General features: G+C 41.0%; 1 protein-coding gene across 1 annotated transcript in view; it reads right to left on the reverse strand.

The window, feature by feature from the left end:
• Positions 1–3,746: 3,746 nt before the first annotated feature.
• sec31a (SEC31 homolog A, COPII coat complex component) overlaps positions 3,747–12,500 on the reverse strand; it is an 18,337-nt gene continuing 9,583 nt past the window's right edge. Inside the window, exons 19-28 of the mRNA XM_079235009.1 lie at positions 11,259–11,432; positions 10,926–11,177; positions 9,572–9,676; positions 9,322–9,424; positions 8,200–8,526; positions 6,977–7,032; positions 6,631–6,885; positions 6,316–6,435; positions 6,145–6,216; positions 3,747–5,342 (exon numbers count right to left, since the gene is read on the reverse strand). Of these exons, the coding sequence (XP_079091135.1) occupies positions 5,163–5,342; positions 6,145–6,216; positions 6,316–6,435; positions 6,631–6,885; positions 6,977–7,032; positions 8,200–8,526; positions 9,322–9,424; positions 9,572–9,676; positions 10,926–11,177; positions 11,259–11,432 (1,644 nt within the window). The 3' untranslated portion in view covers positions 3,747–5,162. The remainder of the gene's footprint in view (positions 5,343–6,144; positions 6,217–6,315; positions 6,436–6,630; positions 6,886–6,976; positions 7,033–8,199; positions 8,527–9,321; positions 9,425–9,571; positions 9,677–10,925; positions 11,178–11,258; positions 11,433–12,500) is intronic.

Consider the following 12,500-nt stretch of genomic DNA (forward strand, 5'->3'; position numbering starts at 1 on the left):
AAGCCCAACCATGTGTAAAAGTAAACTAGGAACTCTTTTATTCTTTTTTGTTCATTTTATAGATCTATGTTTCACATTTTTTTGTTTGTGATTTTTTTTTTGTCTACTCGAGTCCTTTAAAAGTTTGTCTTGATGCTGGGTGCTGCTTCGGTGTTGGTAGTACATGCAGGGTCGTGGATTTCTGTCGGTGGAGGGTTTTCACACTGGAGGGAGGGAGAACGTGGGGAAACCCTCCCAATCCCATCCGAGTGGACGAGCGCCGACCACTCCGGGAAAAATTATATTAAATAAAAAAAAGTTCCACTACAGGCACAGCTGCAGGAGGAGGAGGAGGAGGAGGAGGAGGAGGAGGAGGAGGAGGCGGAACCATCATCAAGGATCAAGGATTCACAAAAGGGTTAAGCGGAAGCAGTTCAGTGCCTGTTGTGATAGTTGCCATCTGATCCATAAACGGCACGGTTTTTTATCATGACATCATCAGTTGACATCTTTAGTGCAGACAAACAAACAAAATCAACAAAAAAACAACAACTTTAGAAGCAGGCAGTCGTTAAGAGGCGTATACAAAAAAACTCAGCTTTGCAGAGAGAGAATAGAACAAAGACTGGAGGGCAGACTCCTGTAGTGACGGGGCGACATTAAAGGAGACATCAGGTGAACTTCTTGTGACTTTGGTCTGGGTCTATTTGTTCAGGGGGCGGGGCTCTGGATCTCACCGTTTTTGGAGTTTCTATCTTCAAATCAGCTCTGGGTTCTTCTTTCCTGCTTTTCTAATACGACTCATAAAACAATCAAATCAAATAAAAGGTACATATATGACATCACACGTGCCAGCTTTTGGATGCCACTTTTAGCTGAGGCACCTTACAGTGCATATTGTTTTTCCTATCTTGTTTTTCTTGTTTTCTCTTTTTTAAAACATTGGTGGCTACAATGGGGATGAAGCCTGTTAAAACCCCGGCAGTGTTGGTGCCATGCGTCATGGTGCCCAGTGAGTCACGGAGAACCACTACTACGTACAGGAACATCAACATCTTCAGGGGAAGAGTCCCAACAGTGTTCCGGGGCGGGATGGACCCTTTGTACAGGGAACTGGCCTTTTGTCGTTCCTTATATACAGAGAGCTGCTAACAGCAGCGGTGACGAGCGCCGGTCACAAGATACACGCGGCCACTGACAGCTACAGATGCATCTGGGGAAAAACCCCCATGTTCAATGGAATAAACACTTTTCGTAGCAATCAAAAGTACATTTTTCAGTGGATATACAAAAACCCAAAACAGCAAAGGGTTGGTTTTAAAAAAAAATGAAGAAAAAAAAAGAAGCTAGAATAGTGGGGCAGAAACACACATGGACATCATCTTTGGTGGAGATTCCACAGAGTATGCTTAAAGACGTCTGAGCACACACACACACACACACACACACACACACACACACACACACACACACACACACACACACACACACACACACTTTCTAGAGATGGGAATAGGATTAATATTATTATTAGGGTCCGAGCGACTGACGTAGTCAGTCCAAGTAGGACCCTATTATTATTTTTCCACTTTGGACTGCTTTTTGGGAGACTTGTCATATTCAAAAACTCACCAAATTTGGAACGCTTGTCAGGCCTGGTGAAAATAGACATCTATTAAAGCCGGAAAGAAAAGTTCCAAAAAATGGCTTTCTAGCACCCCCTACAATCCCCCCTACCTTAGACCCATAAAGTCCGCCTATGAATATTTTCCGCCATCTTGAATTTTGTGAATTTTGGTAATTATCATCAATGGCACTGGATCATCAATACTGCATTGAAATTTCTTTGATATCTCATTGCGTTGAGGAGATATCGACCAATCAACCTCTTAGGGGCGTGTCTTTTTTTTAAACACTCATAACATTAAAACTATTTGGACAAACAACTCCAAACTTGGGGTATATGTGCACATCACATCCCCTAACTTGCAATAAATCAGGCGTCCGATTTGAACAATAGGGGGCGCTACAGTACTTCGGCCAATTTGGCATTTTCGGCCCATTTATGCTAATTTTAGCATATATCTGCATTTACGCCAAATACTACTCCTCCTACAAATTTCATACAATCGACTTAAATTCTGTTCTAAAGTGATATCAAGACCCTCAGGAGTATGGCTTGTGCGCTCGCAACGTTTTCACTCAACGGCCTTGACGTGACGGGGACCCAAAGACGCGCCTACTTTGAGCTAACCGCTATATGAGAGAAAGCTGTTGTAACTCCTCCATACATGATGCAATATGCCTCATACTCCTCATGCATGATGCTATTACCCCAAAACTCCTCATGCATGATACTGGTCCATGCCTGAGGACATGTACATGACAAATGTTCAGATTGTCATAGCGCCACCTACTGGCAAAAGTAAATCAGCCAAACGGCATCGGATTTACATCTAATTTACATGACCTGCTCTACTCTTCACGAAGAGAAACATGATGCCAAGTGTATGTTGCATTCTCTTCATGCACAATAACAGTCATCCTGTATGGGCGGCCATTTTGGGGAAATCATTTACTCAGCAGGCATTTTGCCAATGTCATTTTCTTAACACCATTAGTCAAGTTAGTCACCATGAGATGTAAGTAGTGCCGTCCGCTGCACCTTCAACATCTATGTGAACAATCAACCGTCAACATCAATTGTCAACATCAATGTGAATGTTCAATCTTGTCACCTGCCAAAGGCAGAGACTGGTATGTGAACTGTTCATACTTGAACTGTTTGAACTGGGCGAGTCGGCGACATGCCGGCTACCCCAAACATGCCGGGGATAGCGAGGACCCGCTCACAGCTGCTCGCAGCTTTAATTTGGCTTTGAATCCTGATAACGAAGTGTGACGTCACACTTAACAAAAATTTCTTTAAATTCAGACAGAGACCTGAAGCTGTTGAAAAAAAATCAATAATTTTGATTGCAGGTTTCACCTGTAAATCATTTTTCAAGAATAAAGTTGTATGGCTAAATATAATATTTCTACCTGCGATAGAGATCCCTTCTAAATGACAATGAGGAATAGGTAAATAGACGCGGGACCACCTTGACGTATCTTTCGAGACAGAATCTTTGAGTTGTACCATCACTTATTTTCACCTTTATGCAAATAGTTTTTAGAGGGGTTTCATTGCATTGCATATGCTCTAAATCCAAATCGTTCAAGACAATCAACATGAAGGGGTGCTCAACTGTGTCAAAGGCTTTGTAAAAATTCAGAAAAAGTATTAAACTATCCTCAGTGATTAGTTCAGAAGAATCAATAAGATCAAAAACCAATCTTATATTATTGAAAATATGTCTGAACTGTCATACCTGTCCGCCCTCAGTATATAAACTTCTCATCTACATTATCTGTAATAATAATAACGGGTGATAAATGTCAGTAAACCGCCATTAAAGGTGGCATCTGCCCTTCAAAATAAAAGCGCGGAATTGTAAAAATAAAAATACAGTACAGGGTTTTTATTGTCATTATCATTAAAGTCAAGGTAGTAGCACTACAGTGTGGAATTAATCTGCTACAAGTAAAAGTATTGCATTAAAAAGCTCACTTACAAAAGTATAAGCATCAAAATAGTCTCAAAGTACCAAATGTAAAAGTTATCATCATACAGAATGGTCAATTTCAGAATCATATATTACTGGATTGTTATGCGCAAAAATATTTGAATGCAAAAGAAAAGCAAATATAGTCAACACACTGCAACATCATGTTGTAAATAAATACTATTTATTGAAAATATTGCATGTAGTCAATCTTAAACAAAGACTTGTTTTCCTTTATTAACAACATAAACTAGAGCCCTCATCATAGTTGGATTGAAAATCAAGTATAAGTCTACTTCTTGTTTCCTTCTGAGGTCTGAATAATTAGCAGATAATTACCTCCAATGCCATTAAAGACAACTTTTGTGTTTGTTTTAGCATGCATACTTTAAAATTCCATAAAAGCACAGTTATCATTTAAAAAAGAAAAAAAAAGTCCATTGCACTTTGCTGAGCCTCATGAATACACTGAAAAAAAAAAGAATAAAAAATGAAATAAGACAGAAAAACATCCTCAACAAATGGGATCGCATTGCTTTGCATTGACATATCCCACACACTGAAAATATATTGGTCCAATGTGTTGTACGTAATGACACCAGTGGTGAAAGTAAGCCAGAAAAAGCAGAGAGGGTTCCAGTAATAACAAAAGTCATATTTGGTATTTTTTACAGCACCAGTTTTTTGTGTCTGGGGTCAAAATGACAAGTGTATGTGTATGTGTGTTGATGGGTCATTTTGACCCCAAGACAACACGAGTACCTTTTAGTGTGACTCCTGGTTTTAACTCAAAATAATGCCATGTTATTTTAAATTAATAACACATTCTGTCTCCGTCTTCTCTAAACTGTGTCATCTGCAGGTCTGTTGCAGTAGACAATGACGCATTTAAAAGTACAAATCAATGCCTGATTTTGTACTTTTAAAGAAATAAATTCTATGTATTTGTTGATTATAAAAAGGTAGCTGAGCATTATTGTCGTGCACAAATGTGAAAAGACTATAAAGATGAACAAGCTAACGTTACTTAAATTTAGTTTGTGTAGTCACTGAAAGCATGAATTAATTAACATGAGCGTTACTCTTATTTATATTGATCGTCTCAACAAAGTAAATAGAAATGCTCTTTAATTGCTGAATCTCCGGTTGCTATTCCTATTTAAGTTGGTCCTATATTTAACTGCATATCAAATATGCTTAAGCTGTGCCTTCCTTATATTTTGCCTGTTATTTTAAGACATTCATTTGATTATGCGACAATACAATAATTGTATATTTATCTATTTAATTAAGTTTGAATTAAAAAAACGAATGATTAGTGTAACTTGTTAGCATGTTGGTAGATTAAAGTGTTAAGTTTACGGAACTAGTCTCTAGCCCTTTATTCTACGTGTGCGTTCTGCACATGTTTCACCACTGAGTGCGACCGGTAGCATGGCTTGTGTTTGAGTTGCGTCAGAAAAACATGAATGGCACAAAGACGAATTTGACAGGATTTCCGTACATCTCATAATTCCTCGTCCAAAAGTAAGAATAGAAAAGCTCCCCCAGTGAAACGAGCTCGGCTCTCAGACTCGATCACACCCCGAGTTTGTTGGCTTGCGTCAGCACCACCTTGAGAACGGGCATGAACGCCGACGTCTCGCTGAAGTTGCTACTACTGACTATGTGGGTGTGGATGTTGAGGCCCTCCGTATAGGATCGGGACTCTATACTCCTGGCGATGTTATGAAGTCCTCCTACAATGGCGGGAGAGAGCTGCGGAGAAGAACGGCGGAATGTGAATTTTGGTATTCTTATTCTTTTTTTCTTCTTGACATTTGCTCGTACAAGTCACCAAAACGTCTTAAACTGGACAGACGTGGTGCGGACGAAGTTCAATTTAATTTCAATTCAGCCCAAAATCAGAAATTTGCCTCAGAGGGCTTTACCATCTGTACACATACGACATCCTCTGTCACATCGGTTCAGGGAAAACTCCACCAAAAACCCCTCTTAACAGAGAGAACAAGGGAAGAAACCTTCAGGAGAACAACAGAGGAGGATCCCTCTCCCCGGATGGACAGAAGGAATAGATGTCCTGTGACCAGAATTAACAATATAACAGAGTTCCTTCCATGAATATGACAGAAACGATCGATATAATGAGTACTAGGCACGATAAAGAAGTTACAGAAGTTCTTTTTTTTACAATTTAAAAGTTTAAATTACTTTTACATTTAGCTTTAGTGGTTAAACTCCAATTACCATTAGAAAAAAAATGATAAAATATATAAAAATAATATAAATTCAGTCCATTTCTGTCGTAGCCCTTTAAGCTCTAGCCCTAACCATAATAACCCCTAATCCTATTTATTGTTTGAGTTGTGTTTAGAGGTTGTACATCAGGATTATAAATTATTGTAGCCCTGATTTTTATGTTTAATTTGATACCTAACATGTTTGTTTCTTTGGGGGGGAGGGATTTATACCATGATTTTTTCTTGATTTTCCTGGTATAAAAGGGTCGCCCGATTGGGGGACGCTAGGGCTTCTTCATTCTCGTCCTGCCATAACTCACCGTCTGCTCTCTGAGTTTGTCATAGAGCGCCTCCAGGCGTTTGTTGGCGTCGTCGAGCTTCCTCTTGGTTTGCTGTGAAAAGACGAAACGGAGACAAGTCACACGTCCGATGAATCACTTTGTGAAGTCGAGAGATGCACAGAGTAGTTTTCCTCCGTCAGACGGACTCACGGGGTCGGTGGCTACAGCCAAGCACTTCTGGATGAGCCCCTCAAACGTGTTCTTCAGGACCAGGTGCTCCTCAGGGATGGGCTTCTTCATGATCTTCTCCGCGGGGATGGACTGCAGAGGCTGAAAGCGTTAAACGGGGTGAGAAGATGGAGGCTGCATCCACTTCGTTTTTCGAAAACACATCTTTTGCTGTGTTTACGTCTAGTTTCCAAACTACTCTAGCGTTAAAAAACCCGCTGCTGAAGCAGTGTGTACCTGTATAACGTCTCCAGTGTGTATAACGTCTCCAGTGTGTATAACATCTCCAGTGTGTACCTGTATAACGTCTCCAGTGGGAGCTCCTGGCGCTCCCTCCATACTGGTTTTGGGCATCGCAGGGTTCATGGGTGGAGGGGAGAGCTGCTGGTGCTGCTGGTGCTGCTGCATGCCTGAGTAAGGCACCTGGGCCCCGTGAGGCCCCCGGGCCAAAGCTTGAGCCCCAGAGGGGACCGGCTGGGCCTGAGGGTCGGCGCCCGGCGGAGCCATGATGGGAGCAGTGATGGGGGCAGGAGGGGTGTAGTTCATTGGAGCCGGCTGAAAGACATTTCATTCATGAATATATAATATATTTGTATATAATGTCCACACTGACAGACTGCAGCACTTCAGGCAGAAGACTCACCTTCTTCTTTGACGCTCTGTTCAGGGCCGGAGGGTCATTCCAGCCATTCTGAGGCCCTGAGACAACATAAATAAAGTCTTCATATCAAGAGTTCATGGAAGTTCATGGAAGGCCAAAAAACTAAATTAGAAAGCCTTTATAAAATATATTTTATAAATAAAATTTCAAGAAATTAAATGTAGAATAAGAATATCATTATTAAATTCAAAATGTAAAAATGTTCTTCAAGTTTCTAAATACTACTTAAATAGATATATTTCGAAAAGCTTTTTGTGAATTCATCAATTAATTAATTGATTGATGAAGTTTATAATTATTCTATTGGCATTCTGCGGGATTCATAAGTAGGTGAACACACACACAGTACATTTACCTGTAATGTATTGTTCAGGCATGAAAACGGGTCAGGGGTGAAAAAGGTGAGAAGGATATTACCCCTCTAGAGGGGTCCAGGGGCATGCTCCCCCATAAGAAAAATGTAAATATTCCATATTTTAAAGCATCAATCTGATGCATTTTGAGATGCTTTTTTTTGCCAACTTGGGGAGAGCTGGAGAAACTTAACTTCAGCCATGAGTCAAAAAATATTATGGCCTCCTTACTAAGTATTATGCAAGCCATTTCATGCCAGCCTGTCACTGGGTCTAACATTTACAGTCAGACCTGCAAACTCAAAAAAAAAAAAAAAAAAATTATATATATATACACACACATTTAGATATATTAAGCTTTTTGTGAATTCATCAATTAATTGATTGTGAATTCACACAATACATGTTTATAATTAATTAATTAAATGTACTTTACACATATATATATATATATATACACACATACACACATACATATATATATATACATATACATACATACATACATACATACATACATGCATATATATGGTTTACAACCTGTTCTCATTGCGTACATATATTTTACTGTATGCCTCTTTTATCACAATATTATATTTTTCATTTTATATTACATTTTAGCTGCTGCAATATTTGATGTCTTAGATCTTATAATCACAATTAACTGTGTGACTTTTTAAAATACATATTTAATGAGCATAATTGGAGGGAGTCTGACACCCAAGAACCTCGTTCTTCCTCCCTGATGCAATAAAGAACGTGAACTTCATTCCATCTCGCATCTTAAGAAGTTTGGCGGCACATAAAAAGTTAAAAACAACGCAGACCCTCCTCATCAGAGCAGCCGTGTACCTGAGAATCCGAGCGGCGGCGGAGGAGGCATGTACGGCACAGGAGATCCCGGCCCGCCATGCTGGAAAGACGCTCCGGAGGACGGAGGAGCGGAAAAGGAGGAAGATGACGAGGAGGAGGGAAAGAAAGGAGGGTAGGAGGGAGGGGAGGAGGAGAGGCACTGGCTGACGGGAGGATGCCCGGGATAGACCGGAGAGGTCGGCTGTGTGTACTGAGAGAGAAAGCCGGGTGGCTCTGCAGGAGGAGGCGCAGCAGAGGAGGAGTACTGAAGAGGCTGATAGAGAGGAGCGCCCCCTGCAGGCGGGTACTGGTTGACCTGTGGGTACGCTGGGAGCCACAGGATACAACACATGCCGTTAGTGACAACCAGCTGCATGTTACTCCTCTATCATGCAACACGGATAGTAAAGTGCATGCTGAAGAGCTTTGTGTTCAGCTTGTAGGTTATAAAAAAGATTTAACAGGCAAAGATATAAACAAAAGTTACTCATTCTTGTCTCCTGTTAGTGAATAACGAAGTACAGCTTAAACGAGCCAAACATCTCCAGGAGGAAATGCTTGTCAGTGTTTTAAACAAGACGGAAACAAAGGTTGTGTTGTTTGTGTGTTGATGCAACTCCGTCTCCTAAAAATAACGTTCATATATATTCTACAAGTTCACTTAGACAAATACTGAATTTCATCTAGGATTATATATATTTTTTTATTAATTAAGTTGGTATGTTTAACTTTTCGTTCTTTATTTATCTATATATTACATTATATATATTATATATTACAGCTCATGTTATTGAATCAACAATCAAAGAAAATTGTCATATAATTTTTTCCCTAATTCATATAAATTAATAAATAAATATAAATTATGAATGTATTTATCCTTCCTGCACTTTCACACATTTAATTCCAAGTAAATATGTTTACGGATCAAGAAAAATGGTGGTTTTGGTTCATCTGAACATGATTATGAGCATTTAGTTTAATCAATATAAGAGTTTCCTCAAAACAATCTGATGTATATAAACATATTTTCAGGAGACACAGTTGCTCTATTTCCTCCTGAAGTCCACAACGTTCATAAAACAGGCCGAGCTCTTTGGGCAGAACCCGTTAAACACCTACGCTGGTACTGGTGGGAGTACATGTACGCAGGAGTGGAGGAGACCGGAGCAGCAGCAGCCATGCAGGAGGGAGGCATCCCGTACATGGAGTTTGGAGGCTCGGCCTGCAAACACACAAACAAATCTGAAATAAAAAAACATCCACAGATGTCCGTCTCGACTGTACGAGGAGAAGGAATCGAGGACGTGGAAACTGTGAAATGAGAAGAGCATGCAGTACAGGAGACAGAGTGTGTGTGTGTGCCGTGTACCTGATGCTCTGAGGCGCTGCCTACCTGAAGAGGAGGAGGAGGGACATTGGGGAGGGCCGTGGGAGTCTGGTTACTCCAGGAGGTGACCGTGGACGTAGCCCTCACCTGAAGCACACAGAGACACACGGCACACAGCAATGATGGCCGCCGCATGGAGAAGGAGGAGGGGGACACCAAGGACACCACAATGCACACACACACACACACACACACACACGTTGGACGTTACACAGAGAGATACAAACACACACGTTGGACCAAAGCCAGGGTTCAAATTACAAAAAATAAAGGTTGAACATTGATATTTTTATCAGGCGTACAGCTGTTCACGCAATAAGCGTGTTGTTCATTAATAATTCATCATGTGATTTAAACCCTGGCTACAAGGAACTGGATCTGGTCAATGACATGAACACAGCAGCAATGAGCACTTCACCAGGTGGTTAGTTAGCATGAGAGGAGGAGACGGGTTTGATTTCACATTCAAATCCAGAGCAGAACAAACGCGCACAATTTTGAATCTCTTATCGAATCTCATCAGGTTTACTTTTCCACATTTGCAAGTAACTTAACGGCTAAAATCACTTTTTGTTGGCTCAGAAGGTAGAAAAAAAATGTTTTATGAATGTGTTCAACCTGTGGCTACAACTAGAGCTGGGCGATAATTCAATATGGTAATGTATCATCATTAAATGATTAATATGGTGATGAAATCATACATGGAGATATCGTGGTACACATTTACATCGTCTAAATTGATAACAACCACATACTAAATCAAACATCTCAGAAAATCTGATGATTTTGCATTTAGGTTTATGTGAAAATACTAATTTGTACCGGAATTTAATTCACACAAAAGTATACAAATCCATGTGGTTATTTCAAATAGACTTTTTATTCATTGACCTACCAGAATATATGCTATGTTGTGATGTATACTGTTATCGAGATATGAAATGATAGAAGATTTTGCCCAGCCCTGATAATAATATATGAAATGTTTATTATTCTTTATCTATTTATGTTATATATTTAAATGTAGTTATTGTCAAACGAGTTCCCAGAATGCCAATTACAGTACTGCACCAGCTAGCTGTTGATACTAGGGTTTTAAAGAGTGAGGCTAAAAGACCAACTTCTCCTTTTAGCCGTGAACTACAGCTGATGTTTGTTTTTTGGAACCAGCGACAGTCGTCTGCACATGAGAAGCTGCTTCCTGTATGTTTTCCTTTACTCTTTCGTGAGAACAGAAGAAAGGTTGGACAAGAGATCTGTCACCTGTAGACTGGTTTCCTGGTTTGAGTCCTGATTCCCAAAAGATGAAAGCATAGAAAGCGCGTGTGAAACCTACTGGCTGGTAATACTGCGGCTGAGCTGATGCGGAGGCAGCGGGCGTCGGCATGGGCACCGGAGCCGCTGCGGTGGGCTGAGGCGCCATGGCGGGCTGGATCGGGGTGAACGGATGCCGGGGCTGAGTCTGAGTCGGGGCGGGCGGCTGAGACGGAGCTCTCTGGGTTTGGACCGGAGCCGCAGGAGCCGGAGCCGGAGCCGCTTGCTGCCCCAGAGCTCGACTGAGACGGTCACGAAGCTGCTGTACAGAAACCTGCACGGCGAAAACGAGAAAAGGTGAACTTTAGAAGGTTAGTCGACTTCACTTGGAGGCTCGACTGAACTTTCAACACACCTGGCTGGCGTTGTCCGGCAGGTAGGCGATGGCGGTGGACAGACTGCCCTGCGACGCCAGCAGACCGGCGTACTGGCTCATCTTCTCGGCCAGCAGGATGCCGATCGCAGTGGGACCGGAGCGCTGCGTCTGCTCCACTGCACGGCGCAGCACCACCACCTTCTCCACCAGGTCCTGAGGGATGGAAACACGGACCGCATGAGCACGAACCAAAGATCCACGTTGCAATTACAGACTGTTTTTCTCTGGTCTCTTAGGAGCAACACTTGAACACTTCTTTTTCCTTCTGTTCTTGCGTTTCCACCGTTTTGGCCACTTGTGGACATCAGAAACAACATTTTAGACACAACGCTGAGCTACTATCACCGTATAAAGTTGTATGCAGCTTATTTACACGTCGCAACATTATAATTCATGTTTCTAACCACCTGACAAGTTCACTATCAATATGAACTCTGCTTTTATGCTCTTTTTTGGTCTCCACCAACTCCTAAAGCAGGGTTCATACACATTTTGACCAATGGATTTCCATGACTTTTCCATGACTTTAAACCAAATTTCCATGACCAAACATTTTGTGAAATCACGGAAAAAGTGAGTAAATGTAGTATTTAAACTAACAATGAGAACACAAAGCATACAGTAAACCTTAAATGATACAAAAGAATGAGAGACAATGGTTTGATTAAAAGAATAAACATTTATATAGATGCCTGTATGTGTGCCTGCTTATATTTTGAGCGTCTTTCTTTTAAAAGCATATTCATTATTTCAAACTCAGCGTAAATGAACGACATGAACACATGAATATAACACATTTACATGACTTTTCCAAAACTTTTAGGATTTTATTTTTTTTAAGGACTTTTCCAGGCCTGGAAATAACCATTTTAAAACTCCATGACTTTTCCAGGTTTTCCATGACCGTAAGAACCCTGAAAAGGATGTTGCCCTCAGCTACATGTAGCTTTTCAGCCTCTTTCAGCGCACCGTTTCGCTTTTGGTTCACTCTCACTGCTCTCATAAAAATGTTTTGGTAGCAGCAGGCTGCTTTTTTTCCTCAGTAAAAAAACGGTCCGAAAAGCTGCTGCACGCTCCCCGCTTAGCAGCAGACGGACACAGTTAGCGACTAGCTGGTGAACATAGAGCATTTAGCAGCTAATGAGTCAAATGTTTGGTGGAGACCAAACACAGAGTTAAAATAGTGAAGATCGGACTGAGATGTTGCCCCAAAGTGTTAAA

Source organism: Taurulus bubalis, assembly GCF_910589615.1.
Source record: "Taurulus bubalis genome assembly, chromosome: 19".
NCBI classification, from domain to species: Eukaryota; Metazoa; Chordata; class Actinopteri; order Perciformes; family Cottidae; genus Taurulus; species Taurulus bubalis.